The sequence below is a fragment of the Procambarus clarkii genome, chromosome 15 (assembly GCF_040958095.1).
Source record: "Procambarus clarkii isolate CNS0578487 chromosome 15, FALCON_Pclarkii_2.0, whole genome shotgun sequence".
In the NCBI taxonomy this organism is placed as follows: Eukaryota; Metazoa; Arthropoda; class Malacostraca; order Decapoda; family Cambaridae; genus Procambarus; species Procambarus clarkii.
The window spans coordinates 5,750,975-5,778,410 of NC_091164.1; the positions used below are offsets into that span (position 1 = coordinate 5,750,975).

The 27,436-nt window shown below is 44.1% G+C and overlaps 1 protein-coding gene across 3 annotated transcripts in view; it reads right to left on the bottom strand.

Annotated features, from left to right (window-relative positions):
- Positions 1-2,062: 2,062 nt before the first annotated feature.
- Positions 2,063-27,436, bottom strand: part of l(2)gl (LLGL domain-containing protein l(2)gl) — a 248,488-nt gene continuing 223,114 nt past the window's right edge. The window contains exons 23-24 of one of the 3 annotated variants that reach the window (XM_045743926.2): positions 18,514-18,584; positions 2,063-2,279 (exon numbers count right to left, since the gene is read on the bottom strand). In XM_045743926.2, the coding sequence (XP_045599882.2) occupies positions 2,205-2,279; positions 18,514-18,584 (146 nt within the window). In that variant the 3' untranslated portion in view covers positions 2,063-2,204. Of the gene's footprint in view, positions 2,280-2,594; positions 2,608-18,513; positions 18,585-27,436 lie in introns of those variants that run through there. The other 2 variants (XM_045743930.2, XM_069324922.1) reach the window with 2 other exon arrangements.

Consider the following 27,436-nt stretch of genomic DNA (forward strand, 5'->3'; position numbering starts at 1 on the left):
TTGTTGCTTGGAGCGACCTGCAGGCCCACATACCCACCACAGCCCGGTTGGTATGGCACTTCTTGAAGAAAACTATCTAGTTTTCTCTTGATGTCCACGGTTGTTCCAGCAATATTTCTTAACAATTGCTATACTGTATATACAATATACAATTGCTAATTTATTTCAACAATACTGTATAATCCAAAGTTTTTAATATATGATGGCCTTGTCAGGTATTAGGAAAAAGGATTGGTGATTACATTATTACTTTAGTACCTTTGCAAAAAAATCAATGAAATTTTTTCACTTGGATTTGCACAAATGGCCAATGTTTGTAACATGCATATGTGCCTGTATACAGGAACACATACATATGTGCCTGTATACAGGAACACATACATATGTGCCTGTATACAGGAACACGTACATATGTGCCTGTATACAGGAACACGTACATATGTGCCTGTATACAGGAACACGTACATATGTGCCTGTATACAGGAACACGTACATATGTGCCTGTATACAGGAACACGTACATATGTGCCTGTATACAGGAACACGTACATATGTGCCTGTATACAGGAACACGTACATATGTGCCTGTATACAGGAACACGTACATATGTGCCTGTATACAGGAACACGTACATATGTGCCTGTATACAGGAACACGTACATATGTGCCTGTATACAGGAACACGTACATATGTGCCTGTATACAGGAACACGTACATATGTGCCTGTATACAGGAACACGTACATATGTGCCTGTATACAGGAACACGTACATATGTGCCTGTATACAGGAACACGTACATATGTGCCTGTATACAGGAACACGTACATATGTGCCTGTATACAGGAACACGTACATATGTGCCTGTATACAGGAACACGTACATATGTGCCTGTATACAGGAACACATACATATGTGCCTGTATACAGGAACACATACATATGTGCCTGTATACAGGAACACATACATATGTGCCTGTATACAGGAACACATACATATGTGCCTGTATACAGGAACACATGTATGTGTTCCTGTATACAGGAACACGTACATATGTGCCTGTATACAGGAACACATACATATGTGCCTGTATACAGGAACACGTACATATGTGCCTGTATACAGGAACACATACATATGTGCCTGTATACAGGAACACATACATATGTGCCTGTATACAGGAACACATACATATGTGCCTGTATACAGGAACACATACATATGTGCCTGTATACAGGAACACATACATATGTGCCTGTATACAGGAACACATACATATGTGCCTGTATACAGGAACACATGTATGTGTTCCTGTATACAGGAACACGTACATATGTGCCTGTATACAGGAACACATACATATGTGCCTGTATACAGGAACACATACATATGTGCCTGTATACAGGAACACATACATATGTGCCTGTATACAGGAACACATACATATGTGCCTGTATACAGGAACACATACATATGTGCCTGTATACAGGAACACATACATATGTGCCTGTATACAGGAACACGTACATATGTGCCTGTATACAGGAACACATACATATGTGCCTGTATACAGGAACACATACATATGTGCCTGTATACAGGAACACGTACATATGTGCCTGTATACAGGAACACATACATATGTGCCTGTATACAGGAACACGTACATATGTGCCTGTATACAGGAACACACATATATACATGGGTACAGGAATATACAAGGTACGATGCTGCTGTTACTACATTTATCTCACCTCAGGACCCAAGTGCCATCCCAAATAAATCAGCTAGGCAGTGTGTACTGAAGATCATATAAAACTAAACAGTTAAATGGTCAGCTAGGGACTTACAATGCCCAGTCAAATTCGGTATAACAAATATACAAGCTAAAGTCAATAAAGAAAATAAATTATGCATTTTATTAATATACAGTACAGTACCATATATTAATAGTGAATTATTCTAAAGCACTTACACACTGTATCAAAACCAAACATTAGTTAATAAATAGTGCTGACCTAAAACAATGAGCATAATATACATTCCAGCACTAGCAATTAGGGGAGAGAGAGAGAGAGAGAGATTCTTTTACCAACATAATAAAAAGATTAAAAGTAAGCCTGAAATGCATGATAATACAATATTCCATCTGCCATCAACCTAAGGATGGCGCGTCTACAAAACCACCCTCATAATGATAGTTTATTCATTGCTCCTGACTCGGGGTTCTTTGCTGAAGAAGGATTCCGCCTTTGCTAATGGTGCTCGTATTTTAATCTGGAAAATTATTTAGTAAATATAAATAATGTCAATATATTCTAATACTGTAGCAATTACAAATTATTCTGGAAAATGGTACTGTATTTGTATAACGAACTAACAACACATGAAAGTGAAAGCCTGCTTAATCAATACTTACTTTTACATGCTAAGTTTATCAGCTCTTAAAATAATTATTAATACAATAATCTCCATGTATAAACAACACTTGAAAGACTGGAAAACTCAATAAGAAAACAATATATGCCTAATTATATAACTTGCTTAACTACTTCATGAGCTGGTGAAAAATGGAAAGCTGTAGAGGCATACTCACTGACTGTTACTGCAGTGGGTTAACACAAGCCAGACGTGAAAGAGAAGAGAGAGAAAATTAGGTTAGTAAAGTCTGCTTCCACTGGAGCAAGCTCTTTTAACAGTTTCTATTAAACCAGCCATATATATAAGTTTGTTTTACCTTCCCTTAAAGCTAAGCAATCGGCAACTATAGTTTACTGGAAGCCTAGAGTACAACATAAATAAACCAGCATACACATTGTTTAGCTCTAAAAATATACATATCTTAAATTTAAGGAGTATGCTTTTAATACAATAAATATAGCTATGAAAATAAAGTCACAGGAAGGTAGAAGGAATAACCAGAATATCCCTCCCATTAATCAGATTATCTAATAAAATGAACCTGAATTAACTACAGTTTAAACAAAATATGCAAAACTCTACAGCAAATATTCCAGCCATTGTTGGGGGATCACATGGAATTTAACATTAAGACAAAGTCGGTAGCCAAAATATCTGTATTAGATCCTTCACGCAGTATCCTGCATTGAGGAAAATTTCAAAACACACATATGGTGACACACGCACACACATGGTGACATACACATGTACACACACACACACATGGTGACATACACATGCACACACATGGTGACATACACATGCACACACGCACACACATGGTGACATACTAAATGAACTGCTTATCATTTTTATGAGGTCAAATTTGGAATATGCAGCAGTTGAATATGGAATATAGAGAATTTATATGGAGCATGCTGCATATTCCAATTGGAATATGCAGCATGTTCCATTTATGGTGCCCATATCTCAAGAAGCACATCAGTAAATTGGTAAAGGTGGAAAGGCATGCTACAAAATGACTTCCAGAACTGAAAAGCAAGAGTAATATTGGCTTGATGTGTTAAATATGCCAAAAGTAGAAGATAGAAGAAAAAGAAGTGATGTGATCACCACTTACAAAATACTGTAATACAGTACCAGTAATCGACCAAATTGACCGAGAGGAATTCTTGAAAAAAATCAACCTCAAGAACAAGATGTCATAGATACAGTGGTGCCTCAGTTAACAAATTTAATCCGTTCCGGCACCGTGCTCGTCATGTGAAACACTCGTCTTGCAAAACAACAACAACACTGTTGTCGGAGGCATCCGAGAACCAGCGGGAATGCTAGGAAGCACCACGTGGTTCTCTCATTAACTGAGAGGAAGCTTGTCAATCGAGAAATTTTCTGCGAGTGGCTCACTCATTACCTGAAATACTCGTAGATGAGGCTACTCGTCACCCGAGGTTCCTCTGTACATGCTAAGGATACAAAGGTGGCAAAAAATATTAGAAAGATTTCTTTTGCAGAGTGATAGATGGTTGCAACAAATTAAGCGAGAAAGTAGAGGAGACCAAAACCGTCAGTAGTTCTCAAAATTAGATTATTGTAAATTATCATGTGGAAAAATCAGGTAATTGAGGGACAGTAATGAAAACTTGAGCAACAAAGTATTAGCTCTTGAGGGAAAATAAGAGAATTATGCAAGGATAAAAATCACTGGGAATGCTAAAAGTTAAGCCCATGAAGGAGGAAAATAAAGAATGGAAATAGCTTTTAAAGAAGTTAACCCATGACCTGCGCATCGTAACCAGGGTTGTTTCATCGATGGTACACATTGCAACCAGGGTTGTTTCATCGATGGTACACTGCAACCTGGGTTGTTTCATCGATGGTACACACTGCAACCTGGGTTGTTTCATCGATGGTACACATTGCAACCTGGGTTGTTTCATCGATGGTACACACTGCAACCAGGGTGGTTTCATCGATGGTACACTGCAACCTGGGTTGTTTCATCGATGGTACACTGCAACCTGGGTTGTTTCATCAATGGTACACACTGCAACCAGGGTTGTTTCATCAATGGTGCACATTGCAACCAGTGTTGTTTCATCAATTGTGCACACTGCAACCTGGGATGTTTCATCGATGGTACACTGCAACCAGGGTTGTTTCATCGATGGTGCACACTGCAACCAGGGTTGTTTCATCGATGGTACACACTGCAACCAGGGTTGTTTCATCGATGGTACACTGCAACCAGGGTTGTTTCATCGATGGTACACACTGCAACCTGGGTTGTTTCATCGATGGTACACTGCAACCTGGGTTGTTTCATCGATGGTACACATTGCAACCTGGGTTGTTTCATCAACGGTACACATTGCAACCAGTGTTGTTTCATCAATGGTGCACACTGCAACCTGGGTTGTTTCATCAATGGTGCACACTGCAACCAGGGTTGTTTAATCGATGGTGCACATTGCAACCAGGGTTGTTACTAGGTTTAGCGTAAAATTTAAAACACCTGCAGGTGTGCGGAATCACATCGTGTTCTTCTGGGCTCCTGTAAACAGATGCCATTTTGAAAAAAATCGTCTGTATATCTCCTGGCTGCGAGAGCCTAAGTACTGAGAAAGCGACCAAAGCTTTCTGTGTGCAGCAGGAGCTCACAGCAATGCTGTGTCACTAGGGGCCACAGCACCACATAATAATGATGAGCAAAATAAGTGAGTTATTATTTTGCTTTGAAAGTGTCATAGATGATCCTGTGATGAAAACTATATACAATTTTCAGATATCAGTGGACACAATGCTAGTTATGATGTTTACAGTGTGAAGCAGACAGCAACAGCCAGTATTAATTGCATATAAACATCATAAAAAAGACTTCATGCTTCCTTACAACATAACCTTGCGGAAATGGATTCATATTCACGATTCAATGACATGAATGCAATAATAATACTAATAATACTAATAGAAGTTCTGTGGATAATATTAGTAATGTGCATAGTATATTTCAAGGCATTTTGTTGAATCAAGTGTTGTCTGCTTGTATCCTGTGCTCCCTGCTATGTATTGAGTTCATCATCACACCCACCAGCACTGCATATTAGTTCGTTATAGTACATAAAAAAAAACAGCGTTGAATGTAATGAAAAGCCATTTCTGGGTGAGTACCGGAGATTCCCTAAAGCTATCAAACCGACATGTGCTATATTATGTTGAGGTCATCAGTCACCGGAGTTTTAATGCCTACCAGGAACCACGAGCCAGAACCTGGTATCCTCAGAGAGGTGCAAAAAGCAATGGCCTAGGAGTACTTTACATTTAAAGTATGTCATTATTGCCATCAACCAGGGAAGGACCCCGAAAGGTAGGCAAATCAACCAGGCATACCACTGTTTAGTTAACCTTTGCAATCTACATCCAAAATGGTCAAAGTAACTTCCCTAGAAAGATACCCTAACAAGCAACCCTTTGTGTGACATGCATTTCCGCTTGTCAGCGTTACCTCGCAGGGAGGAGGGGGAGGGAGGGCTATAAGCCCACCACTCCAGTTCTTGAATGATGAAAAACCGCCGATCGGAGGGATGGGAGAGTGTAAGGGACCTTCAGGGCACAGCCAAAAACCCAGCGTTGAATGTAATGAAACGCCAATTTCTGAGCGAGTCCCAGAGGCTTCCTGGAGCTATCCAGGCTGACATGGATATTATTAGCTTTCTGGCATCGGTCAAAGTACATGGAGTTCGGCCTACCGGGGACCACGAGCCAGAACCTGGCTCCCTCAGATGAAGCAAGAGGAGCAATAGCCTATAGAACCCCCCCTCCCCCTCTACCGTGTGGTTGGGAGCATTCTATGTCTGCCATTGATCGGGTCTGGCACCCAGAAAGGTGCTCCCCAAAACAAACCCCTATTCTAGTGAAAATATTGCTACCGAAAGCCGAACAAGTGGACAGAACACCCCAAATGAAAAGTAGCAAATGAGCATAACGTCATTACGTTGAATACGGCTGTCTGTGCAAACCCCCTCCCTTCCCGAGAGGGGGAAGGGGGACCCCAGACCCAACCGGCAGTTCTTAGGCTGGATGTCAAACACATGAAAAACACCGCTGACCGTAGGGAGGGAGGGATAATGGGGAGCCTCCGGGATTCATTCAGAAAATGGCGTTTCATTAAATTCAACGCTGGTTTTCTGGGAGGAGTCCCATCGGCTTCCCAGAGCTAACTACCCAAGGACAAGGAAAAACTGGGACTTATCCGGGTGGCGGTCAGTCCTCGCTCCTCAACGCGAAGTTGATACAACTGGCTGCAACCCAATGCATCACAGGCCCTACTAGTCAAGGGACACTGACAAGGTAGAGTGCGGCCAGGCCTCTGTTTGACCTCCAAAAACCCAGTGCCCGAATCTCAACTCAAGACGTTGCCAAAAACGGCAGCAAAAGCAGCAAACTTACGAACGTCATGGACACGAGGATAGACCGCAGGCTGGCTAGACCTGGGAGGTCTAGCCAGAGAACAGGGAAGGAGGGAAACTGGGCAAACCCAAAGCGCATCCACTTGGTGGGCCTGACCAACCAAGCATCAAGAACCCAAGGACCCCTTCGGAAAGCAGCAGTCTCATTCTTCGCCAGAAAAGGAGGAGACGGCTGCAACCGAACAAACCTACCACCACGAACAAAAGAGTAGAAACCCCTGCGTCGGAGGAGAGCATGAAGCTCTCCGACCCCCCCACCCCAGAGGCCAATGCCAACAGGAAAAGAGCCTTAGAAAAACAGTCCTGAACCGATGGGGCCACAGCAAATCGAGGACAAGAGAGAAAGGAGAGCACACGGTCCAAAGACCAGGATGGCACAGGCGGCACATGAGCAGGCCGGCGATGAAGCAACGCATGAGACAGCTTGCGGAACAGAGCCGACGTAACATCATTACTGAACGCAAGCTGGAGCAGCTCCGCCAGCGCCGCATGATACAAGGCGACAGTATTCGGCATAAGATGACAGTCCTGAAACAACCACGAAAGGAAGGACAAAACAACCCATTCAGAGACCAAAGTACACCAACGCAGTGATAGGAAAAACCAGAAGAACCACCAGGAAACTTCATACTGCCGCCGAGACGAAGCACGCAGGTGGGAGACCAACAACGAAGCCACCTGCACCCCATACAAGTGATGATAAACCTGAGTCAGAAACTCCAGTTGCGAAGACTCGAGAAGAAGAATGAACCAGCCTCGTACCGCACTTGACTGATCTGCTGATAGATGCGGAGCCGTGGGAAGACCCTTGGGTTCGGACACTGGGCAAGCAGTGCCTGAAACCAAGCCTGGGCCAACCACCAAGGAGCCAGAAAGACAACTCTCCCCTTGTAAGTCTCCAAGTGAGCCAGGAACTGGAGCAACAGCTGAATCAGGGAAAAGAGGTATAGATAACCCCACCTTACCCAGTCCGGCCTGAAGGCATCAACTCCAACGGCCTCGCAGTCGGGGAAGGGCGCCACGTACACTGGGAGACGCCTCGACCATACCGACACAAAGAGATCCACTTCCGGAGGCCTGAACTTCTGGCAGAGCCAGCTGAACGAGTTGGTGTCGGCGGTCCATTCTGTGGAAAGGGGAATGAACCAGGACAGGCCATTCTCCAAGACATTGGACACCCTCCCGAACATGAACCACCAGGAGAGCCAAACCCCGAGAACTCGGCAGATGAGTCACCCGAAGCAACCAGTCCCAAAGAGCCAAGGACCACAGCAAACCCCTGCGGTTCAGGCAATGAACCACTGGGGAACAGTCCGAATGGAGCCTGAGCGTTGATCCGCGAGCGACCCGAATCCTCCGGAATGACATCCACACAGCCGCGAACTTCTGCACCGTGCTGCGAGCCGACGGAAGGACGGACCCCACCGTCCCTGGCCGGCCTGGTAAGCATTGGTCACAAAGCCCCAGCCCAGAGACGACACATTTGTGAACACAACCAGTGAGGGCTCGGGTAGGCACCAAGGCACTGAACCTTGAAAAACTCGAAGAGGAAGCCGGCGACGCAGCAACCGATGCAAAGCCCCCGGGAGGCCGAACCTAGCGGTCGCGAGCGGCGGAAGGGAAGTCCACGAAGAAACCAGAAACCACACCCGATCCAGCGGGTAGACCATCATGGCAAAGTTCAGGCTCCCACACAAACCCTCGAGCAACCGCTGCGTGACCCGGAAGCCCCTCAAGAACAGACGAAGGCGGGAACTCAAGCAAAGCAGAGCCGCCGGAAGAAGAGACAAGGAAGCGGTCCGAGCATCCCACACAAGACCGAACTTGAGAGAGAACCAAATGGGACTTCCGCCAGTTCACCAAGAACCCGAACCTGGCGAGCTGGAAAAGAACCAAATTTATGACTAACAGGCATGTGGACTGGCTGGGAGACCAAACTAGCCAGTCATTGAGGTAGGCCGGAACCCGAACTTCTAACAGTCGCAGGCGGGATGAATTGGGGCGTGCCAATACGCGTCCTTGAGGTCCAGAGACACCATCCAAGAGTCCAGCTCCAACAGAAGACGAACCTGGGACAGAGCAGTCATCCGAAAGAAGGGGCAATAAACCTACGGGTTCAGACGGGAGAAGTTCAGAATGAACCTGTGGTCTGCGCAGTCCCGTTTCAGGACCGGATAAGAGGCAGGAAACCCACCTGAGGGACGAGGTCATTTCGACCACGCCCAAGCAAACCCACTCCACGATGACCCGACAGAGCGCAAGAGAAGAAGAAGAGGCCTGCCCTGCCAGCCCCGAACCCCCCGAAGGAGGAGGAACCACCCAATTCCACCGCAGGCCGCACGGAATGAACCTAAAGGCCCACAAATCGTGGGACCAGGCGCGAGCAAACAGAGCCAGCCTCTCTCCCCACCGCCCCGTCAATAGGACGAACCGCGAAAGAGCCGACGCACCTTATGAGCACCGAAACGGCGCACAGGACAATCCCCTCACTGAACAGAAACAGACGGTACCAGAGGCTGCACCGACGCCGAATCTGACACCACTGGACTACCATGACGGGAAGAACTCTGAGCCCTAGCATGACCCTACCGGAAGGACCCCCATGAGCCCCCTGAAGGACCATCAAATCTGACATGGGACAGCAACTAGCCAAAACTGCCTGCAGATTCTGCACAACCAGACTCCGCAAACAGCAATGGACAAAAAGGGGAAGACATTCTAAAAGCCACGACCCAAGCCGATTCCAAGGAAGAAACGAGGCTGCCGACACACGAGCCGAGAAGCAAAAAAACCTCGCAGGTTTCTGTTTGCGCCGCATCCTGCAGGAGCGGCACAAACAATTTCAACAATGCAGACAACACATACGCCGCCGACGGCAACACACCAGACCCAGAGGCAGCCCCAAGCTCCTCCATATCCACCTCAAGCCAGTCCAAGGACAGCTCAAGGAGGGAGAAGAAACGCAGGGCAGAAGCCAACAGGCCATGTGTACGCAAATCCTCTGCGGCCAATGCAGCCGAAAGGGAAGGAACCTGCACATGAAGCTGCATCACATCCACATCCCCCGGTAGGGCAAGAGCAAACAAGCATGCATTGAGATGCTCAAATTCACCCCCCCCCCAGGAAAACCTGCAACACCGTCTGAGCCTCCTGCCACTCAAACGTGTGGGATCGACAGAACGTATGCCACGCCTCCAAAGAGAAGAAAGAGCAGTCTGCTAACTATGATGACTCCAGTCCATACACGAAGGAATGCGGATCCATCACAAAAGCATAATCTGGTTCGTGCAGGAGGTAAGCCGCAAGGGATTCCGCGCACGACATGGGACGGGACACGGGAAGCCCAAAAACCTTCGAAAGGATGGAACCGAACCCGGGAAAGGGTAGACGCCAAACCCAATTCGTGTGAGGAGGGAGCGAAAGAGAACCCCACTCCTTATAACATCTAGCCCCGCTCCGAGGGTAGAAAAACCCAGGCGGGGTCAAACGGGGCCCAAAGCCCCCAAGTCAACCCCTCCCCCGCCCCGAGAACCTCAACCCAAGGATCCGGGGCCGAGCCATCCTCCATCCTCCCCCCCCCCCCCGGCCCCAAAGGAAAAGGCAGTAGCCGTCAAAAAAGCAGGAACGAAGGGGCCCCACTGGTCAGTCTCAGAAGCTACGGCTGGAGGACCAGGCTCAAATGCCTCCACCGCCACCCCAGAAGGGGACTGCCCCGAGACCGCTCGAGTCTGAACACCAACTACACTCTGCCCCGATTCTGAAACCTTCAGCCATTTCGGAGTCGGAAGCAAGGGGGGAAGGTGGAGGAACCGGATGGACAAGGAGGGGTGGACGGAACCAAAGTTGAAGCGAATCCCACCCCCAAGTCCGGGTTCTTAAAACCAAAACGGGGCAGTCTTGGGGCATCCGGTGAAGCAACCAACCTATTGCGTTGCAGCAACATGAATCTAGCATGCAATGCAGCTGCTGCCTACACCCTCATATCATGATCAGTAGCTTGGGTGAACTGAAGCACATACAAACAATAAACGTCACACAACTCCGGGTCAAAAGAATCACCAATCCTACAGGCAGCATGGGGAAGGCACATCCGGTGATTGTCACCCTGAGACAAGGGGTCAGAGCAACCATCAACCTTGCACAAAGCGAGAGGGGACTCAAGGGTCACATCCATCGAACCACGGAGCCCCCGCAGGGTTTCCCAGGGCCCCTTAGCCTTGGAAACACGCTAAGAGAAGCCCAGGCAGGGTACTGCGAACTGGCACCCAAGACTACCAAGCACACTTCTAAAAGCTGAACCCCCGGGACATATCCACTCATGGGGGGGACCTAGCAGGGGGTACTACCCAGAACATAGATATGTAAATAGAAAGACCCTAATTATAGACAGGGGCAAACAAAAGCAGACCCCCTTTACCAGGCAGGAAAACAAAAGCAAAAGAAAAAAAAAAACCCTGCAAGAGGACAATGTACCCAGGCGGAACAGAGCCGGCCACTATAATAGGTGATAACATCCCCAGGGAAAATCCGAGAGGAAGGTAACAGCCAAAATGACGTATCCAAGGAAACCCAAAAGCATCCGGAAACAAACCCTGGGGGAGGGGGTAAGGATGCCCTCTTATGACCCAACCGTCTAACCAGTTCAGACTGGATAGGCTGATGTCATACCTGTAAACGTCAAGGTACCTTGATTACAAGGTAATTCATTCTGCAGTACTGTATGTGAAATATCATTATATACACGTGTATTTTACAGTATTCTACTACAGTGGCACCTCGACTTACGACTTACAGATTACAAAAATACTTTAAAAAAAATTTGACTTACGACCCCAATTTCGTCGAAAAATGCGACTCGAGTTATGACCTTTGCCTCGACTAGCGACTTTGTGATACGTGTATAGGTCGACCAAGCGAGTGGTTCCTGGTGGCACAGGCGACCCCACCTCAGTTTACCAGAGCCGCCCGCTTAGTGATGATCGCACTTGTAAAGAATTTCATTGTTTTTGTGCTTTTCTGTTTTTAACAAGAACAGTAATTATTATATACATGTATCACACCATGAGTTCCAAGAAAGTCAGTGGTAAGGTTTAACCTAAGAAAATAGTTGTGAGAAGAGGCAGTAGAGGATGTCCCTTCCTCATTAAGAAAATGTGTGAAGTATGGGAAGAACTGTAATATTTTGTTGAAAAAACTCACCCAGATAAAGCTGTAGCAGGCTGTTGCATTGACCTTTTGAATGATGATGTGATGCCTCACTACAGATAAGTGTTAAAATGTAAGGAAAAACAAGCGTCTTTAGACAGATTCTTAGTAAGACGAGCAAGCAGTGAGCCACAATCAGGTCCTAGTGGTATGCCTGCAAAACGTAGGAGAGAGAGTACCCCAGAGAAGTCATCACTGCCTGATGTTATAATGGAAGGGGACTACCCTTCCAAACAGTAACACCACTTCTTCTCCCCCCCACCCCTCCTCACCATCTTCCATACGCTAATAAGAGTCCTCAATAAAGATATACATACTGTATTGTAGATAGTACAAAAAAAGTGGTATTCGGTATAAAATGTATTTTTAAGTTAATATTTTTAGGGGTGCAGAACAAATTAAGTAAACTTACATTATTTATAGGAAAATGTGTTTTGAGTTACAAATTTTTGACTTACGACCTGTCTCTGGGAATGGATTAAATTCGTAAGTGGATGTACTTACCACTGTATCTATTGTATTATTCATTATGATGTGTTTGTGTGTAACAGCTAGTTCCGTCGGCTGGCCGCTGCTACAGTCAACACTGCCTCCCCTCCTTTATCTGTTTCTCTGTTTCTCTGTTTCTCTGTCTGTCTGTCTGTCTGTCTGTCTGTCTGTCTGTCTGTCTGTCTGTCTGTCTGTCTGTCTGTCTGTCTGTCTGTCTGTCTGTCTGTCCTCACCTAGTTGTGCTTGCAGGTGTTGAGCTCTGGCTCTTTGGTCCCGCTTCTCAACTGTCAATCAACTGGTGTACAGATTCCTGAGCCTACTGGGCTCTATCATATCTACATTTGAAACTGTGTATAGAGTCAGCCTCCACCACATCACTGCCTAATGCATTCCATCTGTTAACTACTCTGACACTGAAAAAGTTCTTTCTAACCTCCCTGTGGCTCATTTGGGTATTCAGTTTCCACCTGTGTCTTCCTTGTTCTCGTACCACCAATGTTAAACAGTTTATCCTTATCTACCCAGTCAATTCCTGAGAATTTTGTAAGTAGTGAGCATGTCTCCCCTTACTCTTGTCTTCCAGTGTCGTGAGGTGCATTTCACACAGCCTTTCCTCGTAACTCATGACTTAGTTCTGGGACTAGCCTAGTGGCATACCTCAACTTTTTCCAGCTTCGTCTTGTGCTTGACAAGGAACAGGCTCCATGCTGGGTCTACATACTCCAGAATTGGTCTTACATATGTGGTATATAAGGTTCTAAATGATTCCTTACACAGATTCCTGAAGGCTGTTCTGATGTTAGCCAGCCTCACATACGCCGTATATGTTATTCTTTTTATGTGGGCTTTAGGAGACAGGTTTGGTGTGATATCAATGCCTAGTTCTTTCTCTCTGTCCGTTTCATGAAGTACTTCATCTCCCATTCGGTATCCTGTGTCTGGCCTCCTGTTTCTGCCGCTTAGTTTCATTACCTTACATTTACTCGGGTTAAACTTTAGTAGCCAGTAGCCACTTGGGTCAAACTTTAGTAGCTCTGTACCTCAAGGTACAGTCCTTGCACCACTGCTGTACCTTATTCTCATATCAGATATAGACAAAAACACAAGTCACAGCTTCGTGTCATCCTTTGCAGATGATACAAAAATCAGCATGAAAATTACCTCTGCTGAAGACATTGACAAACTACAAAAAGATATTAACAAAGTTTTCGATTGGGCAGCAGAAAATAACATGATGTTTAACGTTGATATATTCCAGGTACTCAGATACGGCAAAAATGAGCATCTTAAACATAATACAGGGTACAAAACACAATCGAATCTGCCCATAGAAGGAAAACAGCATGTCAAGGATTTGGGAATAATGATGTCCGACGACCTAACGTTTACGGAGCATAACCAAGCAAGTATTGCGTCAGCCAGAAAAATTATAGGATGGATTACAAGAACCTTCAAGTCCAGAAATCCCATCACAATGGTTGTACTCTTCAAATCACTTGTGTTGTCCCGTCTTGAGTACTGCTCAGTACTCACTTTCCCTCCAGAGCAGGAGAGATTGCTGAAATTGAGGGAATACAGAGAACATATACGGCACACATAGCACCTAAATTATTGGAATCGCCTCAAAGCTCTCCAAATGTAATCACTAGAAAGGAGACGGGAGATATACCAAATAATATACACATGGAAAATACTGGAGGGACAGGTCCCAAATCTGCACAGTAAAATAACAACATACTGGAGTGAACGACATGTAAGAAAATGCAGAATAGAACCAGTGAAGAGCAGAGGTGCCATGGGCACAATCAGAGAACACTGTATGAGCATCAGAGGTCCACGGTTGTTCAACGTCCTACCAGCGAGCATCAGAAATATTACAGGAACAACCGTGGACATCTTCAAGAGGAAACTAGATTGTTTCCTTCAAGGAGTGCCGGACCAACCGGGCTGTGGTGGGTATGTGGGCCTGCGGACCGCTCCAAGCAACAGTATGGTGGACCAAACTCTCACAAGTCTGGCCCCGGGCCGGGCTTGGGAGTAGAAGAACTCCCAGAACCCCATCAACCAGGTATCAACCAGCCATTTGTTGGACCATTCATTCAATTTGTCTAGATCATCTTGTAGCCTCATACTATCTTCCTGTCTTAATCCTCCTCATAATTATTGTATCATCAGCAAACAATGAGAGGAACAATTCTATACCCGCTGGAAGATCATTTACATATATCAGAAACAGTATAGGTCCAGGGACTGAATCCCTGTGGGACTCCACTGATGACGCCTCGCCAATCTGAGACCTCACCCCTCACAGTGACTCGCTGTGTTCTGCTGCTTAGGTACTCCCTTATCCAATGGAGTACCTTCCCTTTCACTCCTGCTTGCATCTCCAGCTTTTGCACTGATTCTCTCTTACAGTTGTCGAGTGTGATGTTTGACCTACACATGCCATGCAGACAAGATCTAAAACTTGGCTCAACCCATCCTAGATGACCAACTGCTCTCCATGTGTAATTGTTGTATACAGTGGCACCTCGACTTCTGATAATTTTGAGTTAAGATATAAATTTGATCGAAAATTGCTACTCGACTGACGATAGTGTCGTCGACTAATGATATTCGTTGATACACGTTCGGATCGAACGAGCGCATGGTTCCCGGTCACGCAAGCCTACCTGCCTCAGTTTACTAGAGCCGCCCGCTTAGTGACGATCACACTTATAAAAAATTCCATTTTTTGTGGTGATTTTTTTGCTTTTTGAACATAAAACTGATTATTATATATCACACCATGGGTCCCAAGAAAGTCAGTGGTAAGGTTCAACATATGAAAACACATGTAAGAATGACCATAAACGAAAAACGAGAAATCATTTGTAAACATGAAAATGGTACTCGTGTTGTTAAACTAGCTACGCAGTACATTAAATCTTCAGGGGAGGAGGTGGTGGTTGCATTAGAGGATGTCCTTTCCTCATCTTGAGGTTATCTTGAGATGATTTCGGGGCTTTGTGTCCCCGCAGCCCGGTCCTCGACCAGGCCTCCACCCCCAGGAAGCAGCCGTGACAGCTGACTAACACCCAGGTACCTATTTTACTGCTAGGTAACAGGGGCATAGGGTGAAAGAAACTCTGCCCATTGTTTCTCGCCGGCACCCGGGATTGAACCCGGGACCACAGGATCACAAGTCCAGTGTGCTGTCCAGTGTGCTGTCCACTCGGCCGACCGGCTCCCGTTTAATTTAGAAAATGTGTGCAGTATGGAAAACTGCAAAGTTTTGCTGAAAAGAATCACCCAGGTAAAGCTGTAACAGGTTATTGCATTGATCTTTTTAATGACAATGTGATGCCTCACTACAGACAAGTGTTGCAAAGAAGGGAAAAACAATCTTCAATGGAACGATTTCTAGTGACAAAATCAAGCAGGTCCTAGTGGTATGCAGGCAAAATGTGCCAGTGTGTGTACCCCAGAGAAGTCCTCACTGCTGGATGTTATAATGGAAGGGGACTTCCCCTTCCAAACAGTAACACCTCTCCTCCTCCCCCCTCCTTACCATCTTCCATACACCATCAAGATATATTACCAAATACAGCCGAAAGAGCGGCATACAGTACTTCCATACATCAAGGGCGCGAGGGTAGATCGCAGGCTGGCTAGCCTTAATGACACTGCAGACAACCTGAGAAATACGAGCCCCGGAAGAGGGAACTAGGGAAACCATATCAACCCAAAGTCGGGTCAACTCAGAAGCCTTGGCAGGAAAGAAAGGCTAAACCATCTCCATGCCTGCATCGGAAGGGGCAGCCCCCGAAGCCACCCCGAGCCTCATCCTTAGCTAAACCCTACCCAGACTCTGAAACCCTCAGATGTTTGAGACCTAGAAGCAGGGGAAAAGGAGCAGGGCGAACCATGCCCACCTGGAAAGGAAAAGGCTTGGATGGAACCAAGGCTGAAGCGACCAACACCCCCAAATCAGAGTCCCTAAAACCCAAATGGGGCAACTCTGGAGTTTCCAACTGGGCAACCAACCTGGCCCGTTGCAATAAGAAGTGATCATGCATGGTGGAGACACTGCCTGATCCATATTAGGCTAAGCCTAATAGGGAGTTTGACAGACCTCCTCTGCCACCACAGGTGAAAACCCAGAATAAAAGCAAAAGCAAGCCCCAAAATCACACAACTGGCAAACTAGCAGCCAGAGAGAAACACTGGCCGATGTGTGCTAGTAATTCAGGCTGTCCAGCCACAGTGCGCCCCACCAGCAAATAAGCACGCCCCCAACCCAAGGCAAGACAGACAGCCCAAGACCCCCAGCCGACCCCAAGGGCGAGGACAACCCCCAGGAAAGGAAGCCCTCTAATGGGGAGTTAGTTCCGAATGCCCCAGGAAAGATAACCCTGAAATGCAAAGGCAGTAATTACGGAGCACCTAGGGAACGTGTCCGTAGGCACGTCCAGCTCCTAGTACATGTAATACACCTGGCCAAAGAACACCACAAGTGTAGGAACAACCCCACAAGGCAAAAATCCAGAACAGGAAACCGAGGCCAAAGGTGACGTCTGACCGCCAGCACATCAGTTGAAGAACTAGTGGTGGGGGGTTACCGGCTCACTCAGGCCGCTAATGAGCGGGGCGCTAGTTGGATGGCGTGTTGCTTGTTGTTTTTTTTCTAGAAAGTTCTTTTGCTATTTTGAGGACATAGCTTGTATATCATAACCAGACAGTTGTCTGTTTTGATTCGCCCACTTTCTGGGGCTTCCCAAGGTCGATGGCAAGTATGTGATATACTTTAAACGTAAAGTGTTCATAGTCCATTGTGCCCTGCACCTCTCTGAGGGAGGCCAGGTTCTGACTCATGGTCCCCGGTATGCTTTAGGCCTCTGTGACTGATGACCCCATCTAATATAGCACTATATTATTTTGGATAGTCTAGGGAGCCAACAGGCACCCCCCCCCCACAGAAAATTTTTGCTTGTTTGTGGTAGTTGGTTGGAACACGTGAAGCGAGAAGGTGGCAGATGCCACCTTCAGTAATTTCAAAGCATCATGTGACTAAGAGTGCTAGGAAGACGGGACACTACAAGCATTACTCTCATTCTGAAATTACACTTAGGTAATTACAACCATTCCTTCATGCAGTTCTCTGACTGCATTCATTCCTACCTTGTTTTTTGTAAAAAAAAAAAAAAAAAGTCTTTACAAATCACACCAGCCACATTCCTTCTTTCATTCACTCTCATCTCAACTTCAATTGATAAAATGGAATTTATGCACACATTAAATGTATTAAATACAACTTACAAAGAATATAAAATAACAATAGCTTTCTTCTGGCAAAACTTAAAAAGACTACCACAGAGAAATAAAAATAAAATGATATTAGTTATTATAAGCAAAGATAAACCACCAATCAAGAACATGCTTACTGATAAAGCTACAAGCACTTGAAATATACACAAAATCTAACTTCTGCTCTATTTCAATCCTTCTTTAATAGATTTTTTTTTTTTTAGGAAAGCATGCAGCAAAGTGTAGCACAAGTAGTGTAGTAACCACAAGGCTACCCAGATACCATAAATTTAAACAAATCATCAATCACTATAACAATACCAATCCTAAATTTTGTGTTTAAGTTTTGAAGGTACAGTATATATAAACCATACACTCTATTCTAAGTTATGGGGAGCGATGATCAAGTAACTCTAAAAATAAACAATACACACATGCACCAGCAGCCTATATCTGGATTTGTGCACACTTTTATTGCTTTAAATATTAGAAAAATATACTATTTACAAAAATTGTATTTATATACGTATATGAAAAATGGAAGTACACACACACACACATTGATGCACATACAACTAAACAATAAAAAATAAAACAAATCTATTCAGATTGTTAGAAAACAAGATTAGTAAGGTTCAAACCTCAGTTCCGTTGACTGTGCTGTGGTTCACTTCAGTCGTAGATGTCTCAACTACTTGAACGGATGACGACTCTAGAGAAGGTGATGTCTAGCTTAATATTCACATTTGTCACTATTTCTTAACTAATGGAAAGCTTTAGGCCTAATAAAGCTATTCTTTAAAAAAATTGAGAATAACTACAGTATTTTATTGCAATACTATAAAAAAAAACTCAAATTATTAATTTGCTGAATTGAACAAAACACAGTATACAAATATTAAATGGTTGACCTAATCAGTTTAAGACAAAACTGTACAAATTTATTATAATGTAGTATAATTACAAAAATTACTTTTGTCTTCCATAATGCTTCCCAAGATTATTGGAAAGAATTATGATATTTGATCTTGCCTCAACCGCTTTTAAAACTATTTACTTTACTACCAAAGTTTATTTAAATATACTTTGAGTCATTTCATTTACTTGTACTGTATTATAAGCTAATAAAGCAGCCTGTCCTCATAAACAAAGGCCAAAACCCATTCCATGCAACAGCCAAACCCCATTTATATATGAAAAACGGTTTACAAACGACTCAACTGATGATGTCCGAACACTTCCGGAACAAGTGCTTCACCGACGAAATTTGTTTGAATCACAACGCTGTAAATGCTACACCCACGTACTACAAATACAAATAATCACCAACAGAACCTAAACATCTAGCCTAACCAATGCTGAAATATGCACAGTATGCTAATATAACATTAATTTATATTTGAGAAATTTTTTATTTTGAATGAACAGTATTGTAAAATTGATGAATGTGTCTTTGAGGTCGACCGCTGGATGGGATGGACTTGGTCTGAGGACGGGTTGAATAAAGAAGTGTTATTCATTCATTCCGCATCTCGCATTTCATAAATTAGTGTTATCTTACATTATTAAAATATATCAATAATGTACATTTTTTATTCCTTCTGTACATTAAGGAGTAGTGTTTCACAGAATTGCATCACTGACAAACATTGTAGACCCCTTTAGTTTCCTTTGTTATGCTGAAGCACCTTAGAAGATTATTTCTATTGTGTAAAAACTAGCGTTGAATGTAATGAAACACCATTTTCTGGGTGAGCCCCGGAGGCTTCCTACAGCTATCTGGCTAATGTGTGATATATTAGACCGGGGCATTAGTCTAAGGAGTTCGACCCATCAGGGACCATGAGCCAGAACCTCGCCCCCTCAGAGAGGTTGCAGGGAGCAATGTCACTGGAAAACCCCCATGGTTGGGGTTTTTCCTTATCTGCCATCGACCAGGGTTAGGCACCCAGAGAGGTAGTCATAACAAAAACCCCACATAGTAAGAAAATTACAACTAAAAACTGAAAAAGAGAGGTAGAACTCCCTCCAATCAAAAGGAAACAAGCAAACGTCACTCCACTGCCGCGCTGCTCGTCCACGCAGCTACCCAGCACTCCAGTTCAGAAGCCAAGCATCAAACAACAAAAAAAACTACCAACAGGAGGGAGGGAAGGTTGCCAGGGAGCCTCTGGGGCTCACCCAGAAAATAGCGTTTCATTACATTCAATGCTGGTTTTCTGTGGGGGAATCCCTTCGGCTTCCTGGAGCTACATAACCAAAGATATGGAAAAGGGCATGGAGAAACTATAGAAATAACAGGACACCTAGACAAACTGAACGAATGGTCCAACAAATGGCTACTAAAGTTCAACCCGAGTAAAGTAATGAAACTAGGCTTTAGAAACAGGAGGCCAGACATAGGATGCCATATGGCAGATGAAGTCTTCCAAGAAACGGACAGAGAGAAAGACCTAGGAGTGGATACCACACCAAACCTGTCTCCTGAAGCCCACATCAAAAAATTAACATCTGCGGCGTATGCAAGGCTGGCTAACATCAGAACTGCCTTCAGGAACCTGTGTAAGGAATCATTCAGAACCTTGTATTTTGAGGTTATCTTGAGATGATTTGGGGCTTAGTGTCCCCGCGGTCCGGTTTTCGACCAGGCCTCCTTTTTGTTACACCCCCCCCCCCCTCCAGGACAGCTGCCCATAGCAGCTGTCTAACTCCCAGGTACCTATTTACTGCTAGGTAACAGGGGCATCAGGGTGAAAGAAACTTTTTGCCCATTTGTCTCCACCTCCACCGGGAAGGTGGAGATACCACATTGTATACCACATATATAAGACCAATCCTGGAGTATGCGGCCCCCAGCATGGAGCCCATTAAAAGATTCAGAGGTATGCCATTAGGCTAGTCCCAGAACTGAGAGGCATGAGTTATGAGGAAAGGCTGTGTGAAAATGCACCTCACGACGCAAGAAGACAGAAGAATAGGGGGAGACATGATCACTACCTACAAAATTCTCAGAGGAATTGACAACGTAGACAAGGATAGACTGTTTAACACAGGTGGTGCACAAACAAGGGGACACAGGTGGAAACTGAGTACCCAAATGAGCTATATGGACATTAGAGAGAACTTTTTCAGTGTCAGAGTAGTTAGTAAATGGAATGCACTAGGAAGTGATGTAGTGGAGGCTGACTCCATACACAGTTTCAAATTTAGATATGAGAGAGCTCGAGAAACTTGGGGATCTGTACACCCGTAGATTGACGGTTGAGAGGCGGGACCAAAGAGCCAAAGCTCAACCCAATGCAAGCACAACTAGGTGAGTACATTAGCTAACGAACTGGAGTTATGGGTAACCAATGCGGGGAGGGAAGGGCTGTGTGGACGAGCGGCGTGACAGTGGGGTGTAACTTTTGCTTGTTTCCTTGGGATTGGAGGGAGTTTTACCTCTCTTTTTGGTTTTTAGTTGACATTTTCTTATCATGTGGGGTTTGTTTTGTTATGCTTACCTTTCTGGGTGCCTAACCCCAGTCAATGGCAGATAAGGAAAACCCTCAACCACAGGGAGGTTTTCCAGGGCCATTGCTCCCTGCAGCCTCTCTGAGGGGGCCAGGTTCTGGCTGGTGGTCCTCGGTAGGTAGAACTCCTTCGACTAGCATAGGATATGTTCATTATGAAAGCAAAATGTTTAAATTTTTAGGTCTTGTTGCAAGCACACTTATATAATATAACCATACATCCTGGTGTAGGAATAAATACTAAATATTAAAGAAAAATATTTCCAGGTGAATAATCCTTTCAGTAGAAATAAAATGTAATGTTTTGAGTGAAGCTCAGAAGAGGAAGAGAGAGCTGCAGAAGAGAAGGAGAAAGTAGGAAAACTTCTAAAGTTATCATCGTGGCTCAACACAGGTGCAACAACAGCCATTCATACCATTCCTTCATACATAGCAACCACATTAGCATCCACTCCGGCAACATCAGCCACTAGTACTGTTCCTTCAGATATAACATCCACATCTATGTCCACTCCTGCTACCAATCATCCAGTTTCAGCAGACATACTATCACTGCCTGTTGCTGCTGCTGGTGACATTTTATAAGAGAAAATACCAAATCTATAACATTAAAGAAGTTTCCAATACAAGAGAGATCCGGGGCTATAGAACATTAATGATACTAACACAATAGATTACGGATTCGTAGAGGACCCTCATTATGTCAAAATCATGATAGCAACCTTTCAAACTCACACAGAGTGTATGGAGTAGAGAATATGAAGGCAATATATTTATCAAACAATGTGTTCACGCGTGAACTGCAGAATGACGAGTACATACCAAGGTTGTTTGTACCCGCTTTGCATGTCGCCTATTGCCCAAGAAAGAATCTCCCTTTGCTACATTGGGATTCAATGACTAGAAGCACAACAATGTTATTGTAGAATATGAAAATGGAGAACAACATAGAACGTGAGGGGCTATTCAGTAAATTCAATTTTAATAATAAAAGGATAGACTGGGAGATAATAAACAGGGAACTTACAAACATTCCATGGGAAACTGTTCTAAGTAATACAAGTCCTACAGAAGGAATAGAAAAACTGACTTCGGAAGCGTATCAAGTCTGTCTGAAACATATTCCTTTGAGGAAAGCCAGAAAGAGATCCAACGAAGAAAGAGAACGTAGACGACACTATAAACAAAGAAAAAAAATAACGGAAATGCTTATGCAGACACGAATTTCCCGTCAAAGAAGGAATAATTTAAACAGGGAGATTGAAGAAATTGAGCGGAAATTGGAACACTCATATTAAACTGAAGAAAGGCAGTTAGAACAGAAAGCAATTCAGGAAATAAAGAAAAATCTGAAATACTTCTTCACATGCGAAATCAAAAGCAAAAACCACTGCCAGTATTGGACCTATTCGTACAAGTGAAGGTTCATACACGGAGGATGACAAAGAAATTAGTGAAATCCTAAAAAAGCAGTATGAGGACATGTTTAGCACTCCAATAAACAACATGAAAGTGGAAGATCCAGACAATTTCTTTATGCGGGTTATTCAAACCCCTGTAAATATAACTGATTTCAATACGAGCGCACTAGACTTTGAAAGAGAAATTGAAAACATGCTCATGCACTTGGCCCCAGGTCCAGATTCATGGAATTCAATATTTATAAAGAAATGCAAAGTGCCAGTAGCACAGGCACTCAGTATAGTGTGGAGGAAGAACTTGGACACGGGGGAGATACCAGATGCCCTTAAAGGAGCAGACATAGCCCCTCTACACAAGGGAGGGAGCAAAGCATTGGCAAAGAATTATAGACCAGTTGCACTAACATCACACATAATAAAAGTATTTGAGAGAGTGATTAGGAGTCAGGTCACCAATTTCATGGAGACCAATGACCTTCACAACCCAGGCCAACATAGATTTCGAGCGGGAAGATCGTGCCTCTCGCAGCTACTTGATCACTTTGACAAAGTCACCGAGGCATTAAAAGAAAAACAGAATGCTGATGTGATATACACTGACTTCGCAAAGGCTTTCGATAAATGTGACCATGGCGTGATAGCACACAAAATGAAGTCAATGGGAATAACCGGTAAAGTAGGACGCTGGATACTCAGTTTTCTGTCAAACAGGACTCAGCAAGTAATGGTCAACCATATAAAATCTAGTCCGAGCGCAGTTAAAAGCTCTGTACCTCAGGGTACAGTCCTTACACCGCTGCTTTACCTTATTATCATATCAGATATAAACAAAAATACAAGCCACAGCTTCGTATCATCCTTTGCAGATGACACAAAAATCAGTATGAAAATTACCTCGGCTGAAGACATTGAAAAACTTCAAGCTGATATTAATAAAGTTTTCGACTGGGCATCAGAAAATAACATGATGTTTAAGAATGATAAATTCCAGGTACTCAGGTACGGTAAAAATGAGGACCTTAAACATAATACAGGGTACAAAACACAATCAAATGTGCCCATAGTAGGAAAACAGCATGTAAAGGATTTGGGAATAATGATGTCTGATGACCTAATGTTTAGGGAGCATAACCAAGCAAATATTGCGTCAGGCAAAAAAATGATAGGATGGATTACGAGAACTTTCAAATCCAGGGATCCCATTACAATGGTTGTACTCTTAAGTCACTTGTGTTGTCCCGTCTTGAGTACTGCTCAGTACTCACTTCCCCCTTCACAGCAGGAGAGATTGCTGAAATAGAGGGAATACAGAGAACATATACGGCACGCATAGACGCGATAAAGCACCTAAATTATTGGGATCGTCTCAAAGCCCTCCAAATGTAATCACTAGAAAGAAGACGAGAGAGATATCAAATAATATACACCTGGAAGATACTGGAGGGCCAAGTACCAAATCTACACAGTAAAATAACAATGTACTGGAGTGAACTATATGGAAGAAAATGCAGAATAGAACCAGTGAAGAGCAGGGGTGCCATAGGCACAACCAGAGAACACTATATAAACATCAGAGGTCCACGGTTGTTCAACACACCCCCAGCGAGCATAGGAAATATTGCTGGAACAACCTTGGATATTTTCAAGAGGAAACTAGATTTCTTCCTCCAAGGAGTGCCAGACCATCTGGGCTGTGGTGGGTATGTAGGCCTGCGGGCCGCTCCAAGCAACAGCCTAGTGGACCAAACTCTCACAAGTCAAGCCTGGCCTCGGGCCGGGCTTGGGGAGTAGAACAACTCTCAGAACCCCATCAACCAGATATCAACCAGGTATCTAGTACTGTATCAAAGGCTTTCTGGCAATCCAAAAATATGGAATCTGCCCACCCTTCTCTTTCTTGCCTGATTTTTGTTGCCTGGTTGTAGAATTCAAGTAACCCTGAGAAGCAGGACTTGCCATCCCTGAACCCATGTTGATGCTGTGTTACAAAGTGCCTTTGCTCCAGATGTTCCACTGGCTTTCTTCGCACAATCTTCTCCATCAACTTGCATGGTATGCAGGTTAGGGACACTGGCCTGTAGTTCAGTGCCTCCTGTCTATCCTTTTTCTTGTATATCGGGACTACGTTAACTGCTTTCCAAATTTCAGGCAGTTCCCCCTGTTGCCAGTGATTTGTTATACACTATGGAGAGTGGCAAGCACAGTTCCTCTGCTCCTTCCTATAGTATCCAAGGGGAGATTCCATCTGGGCCTATAGCCTTTGTCACATCCAACTCTAGTAAGCACTTCCTTACTTCCCCGCTGGTAATCTCAAACTCTTCCAGTGGTTCCTGGTTAACTATTCCCTCTCTTATCTCTGGAATTTCTCCTTGCTCTAAGGTGAATACCTCCTGGAATTTCTTATTCAGTTCCTCACACACTTCCTTGTCGTTTGTAGTAAATCCTTCTGTCCCTATCCCTAATTTCATAACCTGTTCCTTTATTGTTGTTTTTCTCCTGATGTGGCTGTGCAGCAATTTAGGCCGAGTCTTCGCCTTGCTTGCGATGTCATTTTCGTATTATCTTTCTGCCTCTCTTCTCATCCTGACATATTCATTCCTGGCACGCTGGTATCTCTCTCTGCTCTCAAGTGTCCTGTTATTCCTATAGTTTCTCCACGCCCTTTTACTTTGCTGCTTAGCTAGCCTACATCTCTGATTAAACCATGGGTTTCTCATCTTCATTTCACTGTTTTCCTTTTGGACTGGGACAAACTTGTTTGCTGCTTCCCTGCACATCTGCGTGATGTAGTCAATCATGTCTTGGGCCGTCTTTCCCCTGAGCTCTGGTTCCCATGCTATATCTGTTAGGAATTTTCTTATCTCCTCATAGTTTCCCTTTTGAAATGCCAGCCTTTTGTTTTCAGTACCCCTCAATGAGTCCAATACCCTTGTTCAATCAGGTACTCAAACACCAGTACACTGTGGTTGCTCATTCCTACTGGGGTCTCAAAGCCGATTTCTCTTATGTCGGAGTCGTTCAGAGTGAAGACTAGGTCGAGTCTCGCTGGTTCGTCATTTCCTCTCATCCTTGTGGGTTCTCTGACATGCTGGGTTAGAAAATTTCTAGCCACCTCCTCCAATAGTTTGGCTCTCCACGTATCCTTGCCTCCATGCAGTTCCTTGTTCTCTCAGTCAATCCTTCCATGGTTGAAGTCCCCCATGATGAGCAGGTGGGATCTATTTCTACAGGCAGCAGAGGCTGCCCTCTCAATTATAGTGTTAACTGCCATGTTGTTGTTGTCATACTCTTGACTGGGTCTTCTGTCATTTGGTGGAGGGTTATATATCACTGCTACTACTATTCTTGGTCCTCCCATTGTCATGGTGCCTGCTATATAGTCTCTGAAACCCTCACAGCCCGGGATAGCTATCCCCTTGAAACTCCATTCCTTTCTCATTAGTAGGGCCACTCCACCTCCTCTCCTACCTTCCCTCTCTTTCCTTAATACTGTGTACTCCTGGGGAAACACGGCATTCGTTATGATTCCCGAGAGTTTTGTTTCAGTGAGTCCGATTACATCTGGGTTCACTTCTTGTGCTCTTTCCCTTAGTTCACTTGCCTTGCTTGTGATCCCATCTATGTTCGAGTACATTACCCTGAAACTGACTCTTTTCTGCTTCTCCTCTGGGGAGGACATGTGGGATCTGGGGTGAGCGGGAGCTGGGAGGATCTGGTATGGGGAGACTGGTGGAGGATGAGGGGCTTGGGGGGGGGGAGAGGGGGGGTATGGGGGTGAGAGGGGGGGTAGGGGGGTGAGAGGGGAAGGATTGGGGGGGGGGGAGAGAGAGGGGGAGAGTGAGAGGAGGGGGGTTGGGGGGTGTGGGAGATGGGGAGGTTTGGGGGGGCATGGGGGGAGGAGAGGCTTGGAGGGATGGGGGGCTTGGGGGGGCGTGTGTATAAATATATATATGCACCATGTATTTATTCATACTAATATTATATATATATATATTATATATATATATATATATATATATATATATATTATATATATATATATATATATATATATATATATATATATTATATATATATATATATATATATTATATATATATATATATATATATGACTCGAAAACTCACACCCCAGAAGTGACTCGAACCCATACTCCCAGGAGCAACGCAACTGGTAACTACAGGGCGCCTTAATCCGCTTGACCATCACGGCCGGACAAAAGGAAGTGATAGCCGAAGCTATTTGAACCACTTCCCCGCCGGCAACTCGGATGGTAATCTTGGGCATAGCATTTCACCAAATCACCTCATTCTTTGGGGCACACGTGAGGAACACAAATGCGAACAAGCCTGAATGGTCCCCAGGACTATATGCGACTGAAAACTCAGGCTTGTTCGCATATATATATATATATATATATATATTATATATATATATATATATATATATATATATATATATATATATTATATATATATTATATATATATATATATATATATATATATATTATATATATATATATATATATATATATATATATATATATATATATATATATATATATATATATATATATATATATATATATATATATATATATATATATTATATATAATGTCGTACCTAGTA